The sequence below is a fragment of the Chrysemys picta genome, chromosome 6 (genome assembly GCF_011386835.1).
Source record: "Chrysemys picta bellii isolate R12L10 chromosome 6, ASM1138683v2, whole genome shotgun sequence".
In the NCBI taxonomy this organism is placed as follows: domain Eukaryota; kingdom Metazoa; phylum Chordata; order Testudines; family Emydidae; genus Chrysemys; species Chrysemys picta.
This window is the reverse complement of record NC_088796.1, coordinates 125900416-125923194: the sequence shown is the minus strand read 5'-3', so window position 1 is coordinate 125923194 and position 22779 is coordinate 125900416. Positions and strand designations below refer to the sequence as shown.

Here is a 22779-nt window from a genome sequence, read left to right as displayed (position 1 = left end):
TGAGCATCTGGCCCTTCATCTGTAGATTATTTTATGTTTGCTCTTAAAGTTTATAATATTTTAGTATACGCTAATGCTATATATTCTATTATGTGACGCTGTAGGTGAATTTCTTAAATTTCATTATATTGTAGCAGAATATTTTGAAATAGATTCCTATAGTGACTGTGACTTCTTGTGAAGTTCTGTATTTTTTTGCTAACTTGCTCTCAGATTTGATGACTTACTGTAACGGATTTAAGGCCGTGTTAATGGACTTCAAAATTAATTCCTGCTGCTAAAACTGAAGCGCATGCTACACTTGCAGACATCTGCTTTTTAAAAGCTCGTACCCCTGTCCTGCATTGTCATCCAGGGGCTGCACCCGTACAAATGACAGGACAGGACTGGGGCCTTAGCACATGTCCAGAATACGTCCAAAACAATCGCAGTGATGCAAATGTTAAGCATTTATGCATTATTCCTCTTAAAGTTTTATTTCAGGCTTTATCTCTCTGTCCCCCTACTGGACCCAGACTTCAGGGAACACTGCCTCTTCTCCCCGCCTTCCCAACGTGTCCTATAGTCACTGTACGTCGGGAGTTTTATTCTGTCCCACATCTGTGGGCTCACCCTATAAAAGGCATATTTCCTTTGCTTCAGGAGTCTGCTTCTACCCTCTGGCCAATAGCACGTTTTGTCTCAGTAGACTGTTATCCTCTGTAGTTGATGGGGTTTGTGCAGATGGAAAAGGAAGGGCTTGACCAGAGCAGATAGTGTTCCGAAGCAAACTGGACTGTGCTTATCTCTGGTTTCTGCCAGGAGGGTGTGCAGAGATAGGCAGAAGATTGCCATGCGATGAATAAATGAGGGCTGCCTTATATGGAAGCTTGTCGATTTGTGAACATGTTGCAATAGGAAATGGGCTTTTAAAGGTTCAAATGATTTGAATGGGGTTAAAGTGAAAACAAAGCCAAAGCTTAAAATTAACGTATACAGTAGGAATATGCAAGGGTTAAATATAAACAGTGAAGGATGGAAATAGATTACATAGAAAAGGTGAAGGTTAGATTAAAAAATATGTGAGCATAGTGTTACATTTCACAGCAAGGGACAACAAGCTAGATTTATGAAGGCAACCAAAAAAACAAAACAAAACAGGCAGTGGTGAAGTGTGGAGGCAAGCATCAAAAAGTGAGATTTAAATCTGGATTAAATTTCTTAATATAATCATAGAATATCAGGGTTGGAAGGGACCTCAGGAGGTCATCTAGTCAGATCCCCTGCTCAAAGCAGGACCTATCCCCAGACAGATTGTTACCCCAATTCCCTAAATGGCCCCCTCAAGGATTGAACTCAGAACCCTGTTTTTTTTTTTTTTTAAAGGTTATTGAGTCCAGCCCCCTGCCTTCACTAGCAGGACCAAGTACTGATTTTTGCTCCAGATCTCTAAGTGGCCCCCTCAAGGATTGAGCTCACAACGCTAGGTTTAGCAGGCCAATGCTCAAACCACTGAGCTATCCTTCCCCCCCAATAACCCTGTCCCTTCATCTATAAATTTTCTCTGTGAATTGGCCTAATGAGAAGGCAAGTTCCTCGAGACAGTGGATGGGGTTGTTTTATGTTTAGATGGTACCTAGAACATTTTTAGGCAGTCATTGAATCAAAAATAACACTCCAGATTATCTTCTGTTTTGTGATCACAAGTTTGAGTGTAATGTCTGTTCCGTTAGCAGTTGTCATTGGTTTGTTGGGTTATGTGACTTTGGGAGATGATATGGCAGGGACATGCTCCCTGCTCACCAAAACTAGGGTGCATTGTCATATGAACACCGTAACCTGAAATTTAGCCTTTTCCTTATGTTGTTTTTTGTTGACCCTGTAATTTAAGCAAAATGGATCCAAAGATACTATATAAGAGTTCGTTTTTTGACAATTTCTCTGGTGATCATATGTGAAAAACCAAAGTAAAACCATAGGGCCTGATTCTGTGTTGCTCTGCATCTTCTGTAGTTATTTACGCCAGTGAACGTGGGTGAAAATGCTGCCGTTCTGATTTTAGTGGTATATTAAATCCACTTTCACTGCCGTAAATGTCTGCGTACTGTGCAGGGCAACTGAGATTCGGGTCCTCAGTGCTTTCACGTGCCATCAAACTTGAAAAACACCTTTAATGTTTAAATTGTATGCTAGAAATACGCTGTACTGCAGGACTTTGCTAATCCTTTGATGTTATGATCCACATAAACATTGCAGGTCTTCCCACCTTTGCATGTTTTATATTCGAACGGTAGAGAGGTTTCATATTGTGTGCTAGGCACTAATAGACTTGTAAGAAGTCCTTGCCTCAAAAAGCTTGGAGCCCTTGCCTCTTACACGATATTTTACAGTACATTTGTTAGTATATTGGTATAAATAAAACTAAACTGAAATTGCCAGAATAAATGAACAAAGTACATTCTGTGATGCATTATACTTCAATTCTTTGTTCATTTACAGAAGAACCTTACTCATTTGCACTAATGATTGGGGGAGCGGTTAGTGACTGAATTTTGCAAATTAGTAGTAAAAGCAAGGATAGGGCATCACAGAATTCCCTTTGTTCATCTGTCATTCTATCATTTTTGAAAAGTGGTTGGGAGAGACGTGTTTTTTTCCCCAATGAAATTTATGGGGTATGCAGATGAGCAAAGTGCAAGTTAATGAGGGGTATGCTACTTGCTACAACACAAAATCCAATAATTCACAACAGGTGGCCCAGTTATCCATGAAAATTAGTGGGTTCTACTGTAATCATTTCATGCTGGAGATTCAGTTTCTTTGGTGCTGAGTCTGTGACAAGTGCTGAAATGGCTATTTCTAATGAGTTCATGTAACCCACTGGTGAGTGTGTTACAGGTGCCCCTCCCTATGTGCCAGTCCATAAAGTATATGCTGTTACAGTCACCCATTTCAGAGGCTTGTCTCTTTAGTTCAAGCCATAGCACCTCATCCTTTTCATCTGGAGGGTCCCAGTTCAGTCCCTGCTGTGTCATCCCCGATGGTGAATATAAGCAAAAAGAAGAACAGGAGTACTTGTGGCACCTTAGAGCCTAACAAATTTATTAGAGCATAAGCTTTCGTGGACTACAGCCCACTTCTTCGGATGCATATAGAATGGATCCATTCTATATGCATCCGAAGCAGTGGGCTGTAGTCCACGAAAGCTTATGCTCTATCCTCAATATATGTTCCATTCTATATGCATCCGAAGAAGTGGGCTGTAGTCCACGAAAGCTTATGCTCTAATAAATTTGTTAGTCTCTAAGGTGCCACAAGTACTCCTGTTCTTCTTTTTGCGGATACAGACTAACACGGCTGCTACTCTGAGACCGGTGAATATAAGAACGGCCATACTGGGTCAGACTGTTGGTCCATCTAGCCCAATATCCTGTCTCCAGAGCTTCAGAGGAGTGAACTCAGGGGGCGTGTACAGAACTTGTGGTGATCACATCAATGTTAGGTCGGGATTCCAAGAAAGCCCTTGAGCGTGCGCTTAAACCTGTTTGCGCTTCCCTGAATTGGGGACCGGACGGTCTGATTCAAAACCCATTGTGAAGGGATGGGAGTACTTCCATTTACTCCAGTGGGAGTTAAACCAAGCCCATAAAGCCCACTCCAGCTTCTACTGAAATCAGTGGCAAAATAAATGGTTACAGGGGTTGGGCCATCGTGCGTTGGCTCCGTGTCATCAATGAGTCATGTTTGAATTAGAAAATAAACCCAGCAATCTCTTAGCTTTTCGGCTGCCTTCCATTGACCCTGCTCATGCCGAATACCTAGAGAGCAGTTATTCTGGGTGACTGGTAAATGCAAGAAGAGCTCGGAAAAAATAAACAAAAAAAGAAATGGAATTGTGTGGAATACCTCAGGTAGGGGACAAAGGCATTTCTGCATGTTCCTGTAGAAATCACAATTTATGATTAGTTATTCAATTCGTAGCAGCCAGAGGCAGTAGTCCTGGTTGAGGTCTCCTTGTGCTAGCTGCTTTCAGGTGGAGAGGTAGATACAGTCTCTTCCCCAAAGAGCTTAATCTTAGTATTAAAGTCTTTGGTTGCCAAAGCGCATTGTGGGGCTTAGGTGAGAGCAGAGGTTTGCTTTCGGCTCTCTATGAGCTGAGGGGTGAAAACATTATCTACTATCACAAGTGGCTCGGACGTTGCCTTCTGTTTGCATGTGAATCAGATACACTGTTTGCATCATACAGGATGGGTCGCTGTGATCTGCCTGGCCGGGTTTCCTTTTTGGAACCAGCCTTGAACTCTGCCTTCAGGGCTGGGAGGAAACGCGATAGGATGTGAGCCAGTGTGGCACAATCGAGCTTATAAATAGTTTTAGTTTCACTAGAATGCTTACCACAGCTCTGCAATAACACACAACAGTTCCCGCCGGCATCTCCCTCCTTCCTGACTCAAGGGCAAACACAGAGTAGAGATGGTTTCTTGGCAAACAGAGTAGTTCTGACGAGCCACTGATACCATAGTTACATGGCCACTCCCACACTTTCTCCTTCCCTCCCACCCCCCGTACCTTTACCACATCACAGGCCCCGTCCCTGTGTTGGAACGGTGCCCAGTCTGAGACAAGAGGGTGTACCGGGGGGGGGGGGGGGGGGTCAGTTATAAATCATAAGTGCCCCAGCTTCTGATAGCCACATGTCCCTTTGTCATCCTGTGAAATGCCTGAGTCATGTTGGTACTTACAGAAAATAGCCCAAATTTTCAAACATGATTGCTGTTACCCACCTAAATCTATATTTAGGTGCTTAGAGAGGGTGCCCAATGTTTTGGTCACAGGCAGTAAGTGCCCAGGGATTGCCAGTGACATCAGTGGGAATTATGGGTGCACAGCATCTCTGAATATCGGGTGACTTGGTGGAGCTTGAACAAGGATGTAGGTGTCTAACTTCAGGCTTCTGAAAAATGTGGCAAAATATGAAAAATTAAGGTAAGAAAACACAAATACGTCATAGTCTTTTTCCCCTTAGGAACTTGAAGTAAGAGTTAAAATATTGTTTAAACAGGCTACACCACTGAAAATTCCTACCTCCCAACGTAATCTATTAATATATAAAAACGGTGTGTTCAAAATGGTTTAGAAAAATAAGACATTTCTGTTGTACTCCCTGCTGTATCCCTCATAGTAGCTCCTGATCAACGTTAATGTTCAATAAGCATCTCTGTAAATAGTCTCAAATTGTCAGGACAGTGTGTCCTTTTCCCAACCAGTTTCTCAATGAGCTTTCCTTAAAATATATACTTCTGAGACTTTGTATTCAAAATAATGACTCCTGATTTGGTCCCACAGATAACAATCACCCATCACAAAACTCCTTCCAGAGATTCCCACTCCAGGAGTTGAGATGCTTCACTTTACCAGACTAAATGGTTTGATGCATTAGATAGCCAGCTAGCAGGTGCTATTTTAATGGAAACACAAAACCTCTTCTGTCCTTGTCTTCTTTTTAACTCCTGCTTCTTCGGTCGTGGAGCTGGCACTGCATGGCCGGATTTATATTTCTCCCTCTGTGTAGGCTGTAGTTTAAAATTTAATTGGCATATGATTGTTCAGGATTTTTTTCTTACTGGGTGGATGTTCAGGGTTAGCACCATAGGGCTCTGATCTTGATGGGGAACCTCTAGGTCCCATAGTAAGGCAAATAACAAGTAATGACTTACCAAAGAACAAAGTTCAAAGCAGGGGTTTTGAATGGCCGCTGCACATTCCCACTCATGGGATACTCCAATAGTGCAGATCCGGCCACATTGTTAGCATGTCCTTTGAGTGTGAACGTGCAGTTCATCTCAGAGGACTTGGATTACAAGTGAGAAACCTTTATTTATTCAGGTTGTGAATCCAAGCACCCAGATTTGGGAAATACTGGCTATACGGCTTCAGTACAACCTTAACTCTGCCCCTTTGTGCATACGTGTTGTAATAGTCTAATTACATGATTGCGTCCTGTGGGTATTGCAGGGCAGGACAGGACGGGAGTGGGATTTAAAAAAATGGTCTTCTGCAGGGCTCTACCCCCCGGGATGCAATCATGTTATTAGGACATCATAATGGATATGCACTCGGGTAGAATTAAGGCTGCATGGACAATGGTAAATCTAGCGTATCCTAATTCTGCAAATTCAAGCACTTGAACTGAAAGTTTTAAAGTTTTGGTATGTCATTTCCTAGGTTTCTTTAAAAAGGAAAAAGTTGAAAATGAATTCTAGTACGTACAACTGTAACAATTCTCACTTCTTGCAACGTCAGCAGGACTTGAATCCCTGAACCTTCAACAGTGGAGCACAGAGCTCTGTCACTTGAGCTACCGAACTAACTGCATTAGGTGGCAGCAGGGCAAAGCTGTGCTCCCAGGGAGGAAGGAGAATGCCCTGTTGGCACCATGTGCCAGGCCCAGAAGATGTGTTTAAAAGGGGGAGTGCACAGAGCAGCCTGTGTCAGCGAGGTCCTTTCCTTGCTCCAGCAGTTCTAGAGCGGCTTGTGGTGTTGCTGCTCTGTTGGGAGCCTGGACCCAACGTTTTAGGATATCCATAGTCAGTTGTTGTTTTGGCGGGCTGCCAAGCTTTTCCTGAGGAACAGGACAGGAAAGGGAAGTGGTGACTTTTAGCAGTTCATGCCTTGGCTAAACCTGAGTGGAGTTTCATGAGACAAAGAAAAGGCACCGTTGCTGTCAGAGAGCTTTTCTCCCTGCTGAATTCCAAGGCCGGATGCAAACAATGGACGTGGGAGAGCTTCACAAGAAAAGGTTAAACAAATCATTTATTATGGAACTATTGAGCGACCTAAGCGTGGTGATTGCTGCTAGCTCCCCATAGATTCTCTGATGATCGCTCTTGCTGTCTCTGGGGTTCCTTAATTTGCTTCCCAGTAAAAGCAGTAATCCTCTTTCTGAAATTTTACCCTTGTTAACTTTTGTTCCTGAGTCTGGCCATTTTTGCTTGTACTCCCCTGAGTCAGATCAGTAAACTGCAGGTGCTTATGTCTTACTCATCTTTTACCATTATGAAAAAATGCTAAGATGGAACTTTGTCCTTGCCTAAGATTTCTATTGTTGGAGTTATTCCTTAACAACATCTCCGTGCATTTCCCCTGTGCTCCATGATACTCATGGCCCAACTCTTCTACCCAACTGGATACTCACTTCTTAGATGAAAATGATTCCATTAAAAATCTTTTTGTAAGCGGTTTTCCCACTTTTTGTTGCCGATGAGCTGAGAAGAAATCTGTCTTGGTGTAGATTGTCTAGATGAATTGAGAGAGGCAGATGTTAGAAGATCTCAAGGCTTATCCTACCAGAGCTAGGGCATCTTTTCTGGTTTCCCTCAGTAAAGAATTCCTCTCTGAAATCTGTAGAGAAACTGCGTGGGGCTCAGTAAATCATGTATTCAGCTTTGGTGTGTAGATTGGAAATGGTGCGTCTGCTTTGGGATGTTGGTTTCGCAGTTTGTCTTCTGTGAATGGCTACTACCTCTCTGTACAGGAGTGTCTTGCGGCTCACTAGTCTTCGGGTGGTGACTTGCGATGCAATGTTCTGCCCTTGCTCAAGCAAGCTGAGGAATTGAATGAGAACACGGACCAACATCTTGCCAGTCAGATCGATTTGGTGGCAGTTGGCATAAGTGAATTGTATAGACTATTTTAATGGATTTTTATCAGTTGTGGGGTCTTATCCCACACTAGACTCCGTGTGGTGAGACACACAACTCCAAAAGCAGGGGTCTGTGAAGGCATTCTGTCTAGAGAGCTCCACTTACGGGTATTATGAGTAACCAAGTTCTGCTGTTAACTTCTCTCAAAGTCATCAACGCTCTGAAATGTCTGCACCTGTGTGGTTTGTCCAGTTCTGGAACCGTATATTAATACGTTCGTCCTCACGATCCAACTGGCACGGTCTGCTTTGAATACAGTGAGCGCTATGTATCATCAACGGGCTGACGTGTTAATTCCTAAGTAATCCCAGCTAGTGACACTATACAGATAACGAATGGCAGGGAGTTTATTTCTTATTCAACGGTATCCCTCTTCGTAGATCATGATTAATTTTAATGATGTTCAGCAATAAGCATTCTATAAAGAGTCTCACATTGTCAGGACAGTGTGTCCTTTTTCCTGAACAGTTGCTTTCCTTAAAACTTTGTACTTCTGAAACTTTGTATTAAAATACTGGCTCCCGATTTGGTCCCATACCAACAATCCCCCATCACAAAACTCCTCCCAGAGATTCCTACTCCAGGAGTGGAGATGCGTACCGTTGCTTGAACTACACACTTCACCTATGCAGTTATAATGTTTTTTCCTGAGCATTAAAAGCAAGCTAGTGAAACAATTTTCCAGCCCTTTGTAGGTATTAATAATATATTTATTAATTTTAGCAAAATTTACATGGGAGTGTTACTAATGACTTCTGCAATAAAAATTGCAATTCATTTTCAATACTCTAAGCAGCCTATGCTTGTCGTCTCTTTCTCCACTGCTCCAGTGGGTTTGATCCATGTTTATCCACCATATAGTCCTCCTCCACGTCATGAATTGCAGAGGGAAGAATTCCTCTGTACACAGCCCACCCACTTGGGCCGTGTCCTAGGGCTGGTTCTGGTTGTAAGCAGCTCCCTGTAGTTAAAGCTGCTTGGGGTAGCAGGCCCCTAGTGTGGTGCTGGTGGGGGGACATGACTCCTTTGACAGCTGGGAAGGGGAGAATGGGCAATACAGGGACAGGATGAACTCTGTTCTCAAACCCTGAGACATTAGTAATAGTACAGTTTAGAAAGTGGTTCTTGAATATATTTGATCTGCTTTGGAAAAAGAAAAGTCTCACGTTTTTGAAACATGCATGTTTTATTTCCACAGTTTGCAACTTTATGTCTCATGAAAAGTGCCTCAAGCATGTGAAGATACCATGCTCGTGTGTTGCGTCAAGTCTCGTAAGGGTGAGTCGGCATGTGTTATGATATACTTTGCCTGGCCAGTGGCTCAAGTTTATTTGCCATATCTTTCTCATTAGTAAATTAATTATAAAAAAAAATAGATTCGCTCATTAATTTAATGATTTTAATATAAGCTAAATGTTATTCATTGGTTCAAACTCTTAGATCTTTTCCATGACACAAGTTTTAAATCTAAGCCCTTCTGAACCTGCCTGGAATAGATGGTTATGCACAAACTGCCTTTAAGGAACGCAACACAGCATTTTTCAAGATTACCAAAGTGCTTTAATGGTGTGTCATTGCCTGGTAGAATTGTCATACCTGAATGTGGTAACTGATTCAGATGAGGTGCAGAGGTACAGTACACTCTTATACATGGTTTTCTGAGCAAGGTTTTTGGACATTACCACATTTTTTACAGCAATTACACTTCAATAGAGGATGATAAGCCTTTGCTGTTGAATGAAAGAGCTGTTTTTGACTTTTGTAGGTTGGTGCATCTTAACATTTTTGTTCACGTGTGCCCTTTTTTGAGTCTTAATTGTAGCGGTGGATACAGACAGAAAATATCATATTCATAGATTCATCGATTCTAGGACTGGAAGGGACCTTGAGAGGTCATCGAGTCCAGTCCCCTGCCCTCATGGCAGGACCAAATACCATCTAGACCATCCCTGATAGACATTTATCTAACCTACTCTTAAATATCTCCAGAGACGGAGATTCCACAACCTCCCTAGGCAGTGTTTAACCACCCTGACAGTTAGGAACTTTTCCTATTGTCCAACCTAGACCTCCCTTGCTGCAGTTTAAGCCCATTGCTTCTTGTTCTATCCTTAGAGGCTAAGGTGAACAAGTTTCCTCCCTGCTCCTTATGACACCCTGAAAACTGCTATCATGTCCCCTCTCAGTCTTCTCTTTTCCAAACTAAACAAACCCAATTCTTTCAGCCTTCCTTCATAGGTCATGTTCTCAAGACCTTTAATCATGCTTGTTGCTCTTCTCTGGACCCTTTCCAATTTTTCCACATCTTTCTTGAAATGCGGTGCCCAGAACTGGACGCAATACTCCAGCTGAGGCCTAACCAGAGCAGAGTAGAGCGGAAGAATGACTTCTCGTTTATTGTATATTGTCTCTATATAAATCCATGGTACGCCCACATCTGGTTGCCCCCATCTCAAAAAAGATATATTGGAATGGGAAAAGGTTCAGAAAAGGGCAACAAACATGATTAGGGGTATAGAACAGCTTCCATATGAGGAGAGATTAAGAAGACGGGGACTTTTCAGCTTGGAAAAGAGACGATTAAGAGGGGATATGATAGAGGTCTATAAAATCATGACCGGTGTGGAGAAAGTAAATAAGGAAGTGTTATTTACTACTTCTCCTAACACAAGAACTAGGGGTCGTCAAATGAAATCAATAGGCAGCAGATATAAAACAAACAAAAGGAAGTATTTCTTCACACAATGCACAGTCAGTCTGTGGAACTCTTTGCCAGAGGATGTTGTGAAGGCCAAGACTATAACAGGGTTCAAAAAAGATCTAGTATGAATACACACACAAATTGGATTCAATTTAATTACTAAAGAAGAAGAGCACAAAGAGGTATTATGGAGCTGGAGGAAGATGGAAATGGGAAGATGGGGGCAGTACAATGCCTGGTGAAGTGTTAAGTGGTACGAAAGCTTTAAATAAGGAAAACCTGGAAGAGTTAGAGACATCTGTCATTAAATCAGTCTCAGTGAATCAAAGGGATGTTGATACAGGTATAACAGAGAAGATAATCAGATACTTTTGGGAACGTTTCAATGGAGAGCCAGCATCTTATCATCTTATACTGATATCTCGGATGTGAACTGCAAGTTTTTATACATAATGTCATTAAAACCCACCCATTCTGTCTGATTGAAACTTTTCCTTAGGTATGTTTGTACACCGCGTGTGACCTAGAACATGCGAATATGAATTGACTAGGATGCTAAGGGTGGGGTCATGACAAGAGCCTGTGGCTGTTTTTGGTGGAGGATGTGTGGATCTGGGTGCTTGGTATGAGTGGCTGGTGCTGGGTAGGGGGGGCAGAGGCAACAGGAAAAGGATGGCAAGAAGAGCTCACCTGTCTTCTTCATTCGCAACTTTTGGATCCTAGTGTCCGTCGGATTTTGCTGCGTTTTCCTTCAACTCCTGGGACATGACTTACCAGGCGCTCCTGGTGAACCTACTTGTGGATCATGGCAGGGCTTTGGAGCTGTGCTCTGGCTCCGCTCCAGCTCCAGGCAAAAACCTGCAGCTCCAGAACTGCTCCAACTCCAGGCTCCACTCCAAAGCCCTGGATCATGGCCACTGGGCTGAAAAGTACTGCTCCAGATCGTGTTGTTCTAGGTGTATGGGCTTGTGGCTGCAACAACAGGCACTATTTCCAAGGCTACATGCTTTATGTATTTTACTGTTCATGTCACTCTCTGCAAAGAGGCAGATATTACAGCACTGTAAGTCATCAACTGGGTCAGCTACATCATGACGTAGGGATAAGTTTGTGAGTAAACTTGGGGAGGGTCATAGATCAGTGAAGTAACAGTTAACTAGTTCAAGTTCTGAGAGAGAGAGAAATGATCATTTTCCTTGGAAATGTGTGATTGATCAAATATTCATTCAAGGACAAGTGCAGAGTCCTGCACTTGGGATGGAAGAATCCCATGCACTGCTACAGGCTGGGGACCGACTGGCTAAGCCGCAGTTCTGCAGAAAAGGACCTGGGGATTACAGTGGACAAGAAACTGGATATGAGTCAACAGTGTGCCCTTGCTGCCAAGAAGGCCAACGGCATATTGGGCTGTATTATTAGGAGCATTGCCAGCAGATCGAGGGAAGTGATTATTCCCCTCTATTCGACACTGGTGAGGCCACACCTGGAGTATTGTGTCCACTTTTGGGCCCCCCACTACAGAAGGGATGTGGACAAATTGGAGAGAGTCCAGCGGAGGGCAACGAAAATGATTAGGGGGGCTGGGGCACATGACTTACGAGGAGAGGCTGAGGGAACTGGGGTTATTTAGTCTGCAGAAGAGAAGAGTGAGGGGGAATTTGATAGCAGCCTTCAACTACCTGAAGGCGGGTTCCAAAGAGGATGGAGCTCGGCTGTTCTTAGTGGTGGCAGATGACAGAACAAGAAGCAATGGTCTCAAGTCGCAGTGGGGGAGGTCTAGGTTGGATATTAGGAAACATTATTTCAGTAGGAGGGTGTTGAAACTCTGGAATGGGTTACCTAGGGAGGAGGTGGAATCTCTATCCGTAGAGGTTTTTAAGGCCTGGCTTGATAAAGCCCTGGCTGGGATGATTTACTTGGTGTTGGTCCTGCTTTGAGCAGGGGTTTGGACTAGATGACCTCCTGAGGTCTCTTCCAACCCTGATATTCTATGATTTGTTCATTTAAATTTGGCATGTGATTTAAAATATCAGTTCTTCTTAATTGTGTGACTAAAACCATGAGTCTGAATGTATTAATGTTAAAATCTGTTTGATATTACAATATTGTAGTCTAGTTGTTTTTATTTGTGTCTGGGTGCAGGTTGTTTTCCCCACTTTTCTCTAATATTTTATCTGATGTTTTATTTTTGCTTAAACAATCAAAATACAAACAATAGCATATTTTATTTAACTTTAGATCGTCCTCTCCTACACCTACGGTTGTGCAGCATGCCTTGTAACAATTGGCAGCTTTCCACACTCAGAATTGTCCACCTGTCAGTGTTGCTGTAGAGAGTTGTAAAGGGCTGAAGAACCTTCATGTAGAAAGGTGCTATATAAAATTTAAGATAGTCCAGAAGAAAACAGAACAGTTTCTTCACACAATGCACAGTCAACCTGTGGAACTCTTTGCCAGAGGATGTTGTGAAGGCCAAGACTATAACAGGGTTCAAAAAAGAACTAGATAAGTTCATGGAGGTTAGGTCCATCAATGGCTATTAGCCAGGAGGGGCAGGGATGGTGTCCTTAGCCTCTGTTTGCCAGAAGCTGGGAATGAGTGACAGGGAAAGGATCATTTGATGATTCCCTGTTCTGTTCATTCCCTCAGAAGCACTTGGCATTGGCCACTGTTGGAAGACAGGATTCTGGGCTAGATGGACCTTGGGTCTGACCCAGTGTGGCCGTTCTTATGTTCTTGTTTTCTTGATGTGGTTATCTGACTTCTGTTAACCTGGCCCGCTGAGCAAGTGAAGGCTGCCATGTGGGAGATCTTGTTTTGTGTGTAGTCTACATGAAGTAAATATTGAACATGGTTCTTTACTTAAAAAACATAACAAAGCAAAACAACTGATGATGGTTTATAATATATGTGGAAAATTTATTTTTGCATCCATCACCATCCCTTCAGATTATTTACATGTGGTTCTTTATGGAAAGCTCTGATGTATGAGGCGGTGTTAAGAGGGTATTTTTCCTGTCATTTTCTCCTCATGTATTAATATTAAGCTTATGACATAAATTACATTTTTAATCTCTTGGATTTTATCTGGAACAGACAAAGTCCATCTGTGACCGTGTTTCATTTGATGTTAAATCAGACTGTCAGAGAACCGTTTTTCAATGATTGTCTCATGGAAATTTTCATACCTAAACAGAGCTTGTTTTCCAGGATCAAGCAAAGGCTCATGCAGTCTCAAAGATGTCATGACTGCAGCTAGTCTCAGATAAGTCCTGGACTCGGAGATTCGCACGGATGCCTTACCAAGTTGTTTTTTGCTTGCACTCAGTGTTTCAGACTGGAATCAGTATTTTAAAACCTGTTTTTGTAGAGAGTCCAGCTTGCCAAATGTCCATTTCTGCTGTTCATGGGGTGTTTCTGTTTTAGTTCTGTCTTGTCATTTAAAAAAAATGTACTCTTTGTACTGTCTGAGGTGTTTAAAAAACTAACTGTATTGTCCTAAGCGGGAAACACTGCATATCCTCACTGTGTGTTTCATCCTAGTTATGTAGGTGACATTATGTGTTGTGTAAGTGTTCTCCGGGCTTTGCCTGGACATAGAAATGTTTGCATTTTTTTTGTTTTGATGTAACAGATTGTGGCCATATAGAGAAGTTTTTTAGTTTTTATGAGTTTTCTATGATAAATGCTTGCTTTTAGAGAAGCGAGGTATTTGTAGTACTTGTTATCTGAGCTTGGCTAGCTCCGTTTGTAGAGCATCAGACTTTTAGTCTGAGGGTCCAGGGTTTAAGTCCCTGGTCAGGTGATAAACTACTTACCAAGATCTTAAAAATCTGTCTTTCTGGAGTCCTCTTTGATGTTACTTTTGGGAGGAGCTCAGTGGTTTGAGCATTGGCTTGCTAAACCCAGGCATGTGAGTTCAATCCTTGACGGGGCCATTTAGGGATCTGGGGCAAAAATCTGTCTGGGGATTGGTCCTGCTTTGAGCAGGGGGTTGGACTAGATGACCTCCTGAGGTCCCTTCCAACCCTGATATCTTATGATTCTATGAATGTAGTTGTGTTTAATGCAATTGTTACCCAAGATTTATATTTCTGGAGTTGTATGTGGACTACAATCTGTCATAGTCCAACAATAGCATATTAATTTTGTGCAAACTAGGGTATCTATACAAAAGCGTGCCAAGATAGATCCCATCTACAATTCTTGATTGCACATATACTGATTTAAAACTGCAAGTCTATATTAAGGCTTTTACAAGTTTTCTGTATAGTAATTTGTTTAGAACTTATTAGTTACTGGTTGTTTGCATGTGTGATACTGGTATTTAATTTTTTTCTTGCTGATTCAGATACTGGGAAATCAAGATTATAGTTCCCATAAAATGTTGCCCAGAGACCAGAATTTGCTGTTGACTGTCTTGCGGAAGAGATGTCACTACGGTTGCTTCAGACTACTAGTGTCTTGGGTGGATGTTTAACAACTGAAAGTGGTGAACGTAGCATCTCCTTCTCCCATGCCCATGAATTGTGATTGACTGAGCACCATTTGCTCCCAGTCGGTAGAAATCTAACTTTCCTTCCAGAGACATTTCCCTTTGAACCCTGGGAAAGCTTACATTGTTTAAGTTTCTTTTTCACAAATGACAGATTTATTGCCCTGATTACAGGTTGATGTGACAGAGTGGGGGCAAGAGGGAAATGTCAGTGCAGCTTTCCAGAGGTCTGTGATATCATGAGCAGGTGGTCGACCTTGTCTGTTGACCTGATATTTTCCCCCCATTGGCTCCAGCTATGCACAATTGATTGGTTGTATTTGTCAGTTGTTGTATTTCTCCTAAGCTGCTGGAAGACGTGAAAAGGGGTGTGCAGGGGGGCAGGGAGGGGGAAATACAGAGTTAGGTTAATCCCTATTTAAAACTATTGATAATCCGTTCTGCATTAAACGTTCCATGGTTGATGGTAACAGTTCCATGCCTCTTTATCTAGTCTTCACCACTGTAGCATTTTGCCTCGGTATTAGGAGCCTCACAGGAGTGAGTTCCACCAAAGGGGTGAAAATCCAAATAGCATCATCATCACCGTTTGCCTGAGATTTTAAGGAAGTGCCTAAGAGTGCTCAATCACTTACTAAGATTTATCAAAATCAGGCATTTGATAACTTCCAAGATTTCAGATGCAAACGTGTTACATTCAGGTGGAGGGAACAATGTCGGGACAGGGATAGCTTGGGGAAATGAGGGATGGAAAGGAGGAGAGGAGCGTGGAAGGTGGAGAAAGTGAGGCTAGTGGTGGAGGGACTGGGTGAGAGTGAGGAGTGGGAGGAGGTTGGGGCAAACAGCCTATCAGAGGATAGAAAACTGTGTCCAGTATCCCAGTGGAGAATGCCGTCTCCTGACATCACCTGTCTGAAGGTACCTCAGCCTTCCCTCACTTCTGTTTTCAGGAGTTGCTGCTTGCTACTGGAATCTGCTTCTGCTGCCCGGAGTGCTGTGGTGATGCTTGTGGTTCCTGGGGAGGGTCGGCGTCTGCTGGGGCCTGATGCCCTGGGGTGTGTGTGTGTGTGTGTGTGTGAAGGGATATTTAAACATAACTCGGAGTGATCTGAAGTCGAACAGAGCAGCTAGTTACCAACTTGGATCTTGGCCAGGATCATGGGCTCTGATGAGGTGCCGTAGCAACTTACAATGACCCCCGCTTTGCTTTGTAGCTCATCTGCTGAGCGGTGACATTTCCAGCGACATGGTGCCCCGTAATAGTGCCCCGTCAGTGAGACGAGCAGTACCTGTTGAATCATCAAAATCATTCCTTGGAAGTGTCCCATCCAATATTGACCCAGCCCAGCCCACCTGAGCTTTGAAGATTAGACTGGTCAGTATGATGGCAGGTTATGTTTGTTCTAAAAATCAGCGGACATCAAACATTATTCCTGTGAGAGACAGGGGTGATTTTAGAGGTGGAAATGAGAGAACTCCATGTTTTGTTTTGTTTTTAAGTGGTAAATTTTGTGTGTGTGTGTGTGTGTGTGTATTTGTGTTTTAAGAGGCCGGGAAATAGATGGACAGGTGAGCTCAATCTCTGTATGAATCACAACTAGTGACACTGGTTATAAAACTCTCCTCTCCCTCTCATATAAACATATTTGGGTATGAGATGAGTGACTTCAGCACTCATGGATTTAAAAAAGGAAAGTTTATATATTCTCCCTGTGATAAATGAAGGTTGCGGGGAGTGAGGGGGGGAATAGCTCCCTTTTATGGACAGCCAGCCAGCTAGCTATAAAGTCTCTCTTGGTGGCTGTTCTCTGCTTGCTTTACCTGTAAAGGGTTAACAAAGGCATCCAGGTAAAGAAAAGGGCACCTGACAAAAGAGCCAATGGGAGGCCTAGAACTTTTTAAAAGGGGAAAGAAGCTTTCCCTTCGTGTCTGTGGTTGTTCTCTGGAGAGGGGGGACAGAGCAGGACAGGGTTGAAGTTATGTTGTAAGCAGCTTTAAAATCAGGTGTGAAAAAACATCAGTTCATTCCTCAGACCTGGGTCCAAGCAGGGCTGGCTCCAGCTTTTTTGCTGCCCCAAGTGGGGGGCATTCTTCGATGGCAAGACCGCGGTGGGTCCTTCGCTCCGAGAGGGACTGAGGGACCCGCCGCCGAAGACCTGGACGTGCCGCCCCTTTCCATTGGCCGCCCCAAGCACCTGGTTCTTGGAGCTGGCCCTGGGTCCAAGGGGTTTTTGCATTTGGTGGTGGCAGTATTTACCAAGCCAAGGTCCGAGAAAAGCTGTAACCTGGGGAGTTTAATACAAGCCTGGAGTGGCCAGTATTAATTTTTTGAATCCTTGTGGGTCCTTCTGCGCTCGGAGTGCCAGAGTGGGAATTCAGCCTCGACACTGCCCCCCCTGCCATCCCCTCTCCCCTTTTTTTTAATTTTGACTTCCACAAAAGCTGGACAGGTTTTCAGTTAGGAGATTTTTCATTTGTATTAATTTTAGCAATAAGTGTCGGTAGAAGGTCTTGTGTTGTAGGTTGTAACAACAGTCAAAACTTCTGTTGTGGGCTTATGATTGTGAATTTAATTATCCTGTAACAAATAAAAAGTTAATTCTTAGTTGAAAGTTAAATTATCAACTTATTAATATCACTACTTAATTATTAGTTTATCTAAAATTGTAATTAAAAGTTATTTAATTTTAGTCAACCATTTGAAGATTAGCAAACATGTAGGTTAAAATACCAATTCCTTTTAAATACTATTTTCTTGACATAAACTTGTACATGTAACAATCATGTTCAAGATGCATCTGTCTGAGGACTTCATCTAGTGCCAGTTGTTGTACTGCCTAAGTGCTTCTCTGGTTCTGCAAGGTGAGGTCCCCCCTAGTAGACTTCATGAGATTTCTGCTCTTCTCCTTTTCCTGTGTGTATACAACTTTTTGACTCTGTTCTTTCCGCTCCTCCCCTTTTGGTTTCTTTGGCTTTAGTGTGAAAGTTTTGTTCAAGCCAAAGGGGTCTGCAGCATGTCTTCAAAGTGGTCAGGCTCCAGACTAATCCAGTCTTATCTGGCAGGTTGTTTGACAGATGTGCCCCCTTGACTGAGAAGGCTCTGCCTACAGATCTTTTGCTGTTCATCCTGGGTTTTGTGAGCTGCATTGTTCCCACAAGACAATTGCCTGGAGCCTCGCAAAAGGGTGGGAGACATGATGTGACGAATTGTTGAGCAACCAACAAAGCGAGGCACAGTGTACTTTTTTTTCTTACATTATAAGCACAGGAAACTTAAACTGATACAATTTTTTGACTGCTCCAAATGTTTTCACTGCTCCAAATTCTTCATCTCCTCCTCCAAGCCCCCATGTCCTACCTCCCTAGGCAGGAGAACACCATCTAAACTCTTGTAAACTTGATAGCTGTAGCCTGTCATGAGAATTCACATACTAGCTCTGAATTCACAATCTTTCACATTCAGAAATAGGATAGTTTTCAGAGTGGTAGCCGTGTTAGTCTGTATCAGCAAAAAGAACGAGGAGACCTTAGAGACTAACAAATTTATTTGGACATAAGCATCCGATGAAGTGGGTTTTAGCCCACGAAAGCTCATGCCCAAATAAATTTGTTAGTCTCTAAGGTGCCACAAGTATTCCTAGAAGTAGGATAGATACTCCCTGGGAGGTTGTCATTTCATTTTCTATTTTTATTTTTGGTTTTTCTTCCCTTAATAGGATCCATAAAAGCATTGATTTCTGTAGTGGTAATAAAGGCAAGGTGTCCTTTTATTCTCAGTTATCAGGTTTGCTTTTGATGTTGCGAAAAGGAACAGTCTCCAGCAGGTCTTGATGATAGCAGAAAACTCTATTGAATGAGTCATTCTTTCAAGTAGAAGCATGACTCATACAAAAAAGGTTTCTGCTATAGAAGTACCATAGGGTCTAGGGGGACCTGTGTGTTCAGACTGCATGAAATTGACCATAAGCTTTCCAATTGCATGGCTGCCCTTGAGAACTACCACCAACCGTGGGTCTAATCTGCTGTTTGTATGACACATTTCAGACAAATTGGGTCAACTGTAGGAATACATTTGCTTCTGATACAGTGAAGTAATGTACAGATTTATACTGTTTCCCTTGCATCAGCCACAATAGAAATTTTGGGTATTGGCTATATTACTAATTTTAACTGTATTCATCTGTTTCTTGTCCTGAGATATGTTCCCACCCCTTTGTAATGTTAATTTTTGTTTGATTACAAAATTTATGTGAGAAAGACTTTGGACTTTTTACCAGAAATTGCTTTTAACTTGCATTCTTCTTGTCCCAAGAAAAGTGGTGAAATTAACATAGTTACTCAGCATGGAGACTACTTGTGTTCTTTAGACCAATTTATAAAAATAAATAAATAGCAGTTACAGAAGGTGCATGTACTCCTAACCAAAAAGAAAGCAGGAAGGCAAGCTAAAACCAGTATAGTTAAAATACAAGATTAGAGATTATTCAAACTAAGCCAACTTTGCAAAAAATAAAAATCCAGACCAAGTGAAGTCAATAGAAAACAACAGTGGTGGTTGGAAGATGGAAACTAGGAAAGCAAAGAAAATTAGGAGAGAAAACTAACAAATACACCCACACACCCCGAAACTCAGGGAATTCTTGAGGTATATTAGAGGCAGGAAGGCGTCCCCTGGACAACCACTGCGTCAAGGGAACAACCAAGGCAGATGTGAATGTTGTACAGAAACTAAATGATTTCTGTGAAAGAGTCTCCCACACATAGGATGTGGACTTGACATCTACTCCAGACTTTTACTCTTTCCAGATGAGGCACTAACAGAGACTGAAATGTCAAAATAAGAAATACTGGAATAAAATGATAAATTGAATAGCAAAGAGACCAGGTGGGTGAGGTAATATCTTTTATTGGACTAACTTTTGTGGGTAAAAGAGAGAAGCTTTCATGCTACACAGAGCTCTTCAGGTAGTCACAAGGACTAGACTGCATTCATCCAAGAGTTCTGAAGAAACTGGGGGTGAGAGTGTTATGATTTTCAAAGCAGTCCTGGGGATTTAGACATGTCTCCCATTCCTGTAGCTAGTCTATTTGAAAATATAAGATATCATGTATTAAAACCAGCTTCTAGACTGGAGGATAGCAAACGTACCTACTTTTTTAAAAGGGCACTTGGGGGTTATTCTGGGAATTAGAGCAGTGAGTGTTACTTCAGTATCAGGTATATTGGTTGAAGTATTAATTAAAGACCATTCTAAAACATCTAGTTGAGCCTGATGTGATCGAGACCTTGCTAAGATGTTTTGTACCCTAGCAGTAAACTAGAATTTTATTGAGCATCTCAACAAAATAGTGGATAAAGGAGAAGCAGTTGATGTGACTTATTTGGTTGTTCAAAAGACCTTCAGCTCTTTCACAAGGGGACAATTAAGGTAACTAATCCTGGGGTGAAAAATAAAAGGCTATAACTAGGACCATACCAAATTCACGGTCCATTTTGGTCAATTTCACGGTCATAAGATTTTTAAAATAGTAAATTTCATGATTTCAGCTATTTAAATCTGAAATGGCACAGTGTTGTGACTATAGGAGTTCTGACCCATCTCCGAAGGCAGCAGCGCAGAAGTAAGGATGGCATGGTATGGTATTGCCACCTTTACTTCTGCGCTGCTGCTGGCGGGGCGCTGCCTTCAGAGCTGGGCGCCTGGCCAGCAGTTGCCACTCTCCGGACACCCAGCTCTGAAGGCAGTGGAGAAGTAAGGGTGGCAGTACCGCAACCCCCCTACTATAATCTTGCAGCCCCTCCCCCCCAAGCCTCTTTTGGGTCAGGACCCCCAGTTTGAAAAATAAATCTGTATAGTATAAGGTAAAAGCGCACACAAGACCAGATTTCATGGGGGAGACCAGATTTCCCGGTCCGTGACGCATTTTTCACAGACGTGAATTTGGTAGGGCCCTGGCTATAACAAATTAGAAATCGTCTGAAAGAGGAAATGGCATGGTGGGGAAGAAGTTGGAAAAAGGAGACTTCTGCTGGTTGTTGGGTGTTTGGGGTTTTGTTTTTGTTATGAGATCAAGCCCTTTAAAAGTCAGGAAAAGTCTGAAGATTAAGATTATTTCAAGTAATGTTAATTCGTCCACTTTGCATAGATGTAATATTTCCTAGTAGTTTTCCTCTGTTAAAGACATGTTGTATTGATAACGATCTTAAAGGGGTAAAGAGTTAAAGGTGTTCATGAACTCTTTCACTGTCCAACATTAAACAGCAATAGGTGGGTTCTGGGTTATTGTTAAACAGAGCCCTTGGTTTTACTCAGTTACTTAGCAAACAACCAAAAGGATTCATTCATATTGAAAGTTTATTGATTAAACACAAGAAAGAACATGAAGTTAAAACAAGCATTTATATTGAAACTGTGGTTGAGTGATGATGTAAAACAGACTTAGTTAGACCTTATGAAAGTCTCTCTCCTTTTGGTGTCAAACTATCAGTCTCTTATTTTCAGAACAGCCTTTCTTTGATGAAAAGACAAAGAAAGGTTAATTTTACTCTGTCCTGATGTGAAGGGCATCTACTTAGCCTGTTCTTAACAAGCAGGCAGACTAAAGGTGGAGGGGAGTCAGGGTAGAAAAGATGGGTGAAATATGGCTTTGGTTGATATTTTTGGAACACTGGATCACTGGTTAATTATGAGTGGATGCTTTGGCTGGGTAGTCGACCAAGACGCCTGCTGCTTTGACCCTGGTTAGTTATGATCTGGTCAGGGCTGACATCTGGTTGGATCCTTTCTCCTCAGACAAGGCAGGCTTGGATGACTGCAGTATAGTTGACTTCAGGATTCAGTGAAAAGCCGGGAGTGAGAGAGGCTAGGAAGAAAGAGAGAAACCGGGGGCAGAAGATAACACAAGAGAAGGGAATACAATACAGGATCTTACATGTCTTTGTGGTGCTGGTAGTTAGCTCTCCCCGCTGGCAGGCTGAGAACTGGCTGTCATGATGATGTGATGACTTTCAGCACTCATAGGAGAAAACCAAGTTCCTTAAATAAGAGCGAGGCCATCCGGCCTTCCCTATTATTCCCCATTATTGTGGAATAAATATATATAGGAAGGCAGAATTCACTTTCTTCATGTGGCAGCTAATGGAAGTCTGTTTCGAAAGCAGATCGTGGTTTGGAGTACGGCAACCATGTTAAGTCGGTTGTTCGAATCTTAGTTGAGAATTTCCAGACTTTTGCGCATACTTTGTTTTTTCATTATTTAATAGTGTATCTTAGCAGCTTCCGATGGCACCACACAGGCCCCATTGTGTCAAGTGCTTTGCAAACAACTGGAAAGACAGTGTTTGATTTTTCCTGTCCCCAGTTTCACAACACTGTAATGCCCTGCCCTGAAGAGCTTACAATCTCATGTCATGTTAATTTTTGAAAAGCTAACATTCCAATAACACATTGTTCTCCCAGGGAGAATGCTTTCAAAGCCTTGAGTCTTTTGACTGGGTATATACTTTTGAGAGTGTTTTGAAGGCTAGAAGCAATTATGCGTGGCATTGTTGGGAGCTTATCTGTAGCGCAAAGGTTAAGAGAATTGGAAAATCCCTAGCAGAATTAGAAAAGGCCAGTACAGCTGCTGTAGATAGCTGAAAACAGAATGGTCATCCCCGTACCACAAATACCGGTTAATGTTTCTGTCTACACAATACTCTTGATTTTACTTTATGAACAGTAGTTTGCATCTCAGCCACCCGATAGGAAGAATTTTTAACATAATTTAGAAGTGCCATGGTCGGTAAATCATATAAATGTAGAAGCAAATAAGGTTAATCATAGTAAAGGATAGTGTTTATAGTGGTAGCAACAAAAGGCCTTTGAAGATTATTGAAAGCAGAGCCATTTGATGATGGT

At 42.3% G+C, this 22779-nt stretch overlaps 1 protein-coding gene across 2 annotated transcripts in view; it reads left to right on the top strand.

Annotated features, from left to right (window-relative positions):
- The window catches only part of DGKQ (diacylglycerol kinase theta), a 133589-nt gene that overhangs the window by 26784 nt on the left and 84026 nt on the right, over positions 1-22779 (top strand). For both annotated transcript variants that reach the window (XM_065549786.1, XM_065549785.1), the window contains exon 2: positions 8881-8960. In XM_065549786.1, the coding sequence (XP_065405858.1) occupies positions 8881-8960 (80 nt within the window). The remainder of the gene's footprint in view (positions 1-8880; positions 8961-22779) is intronic.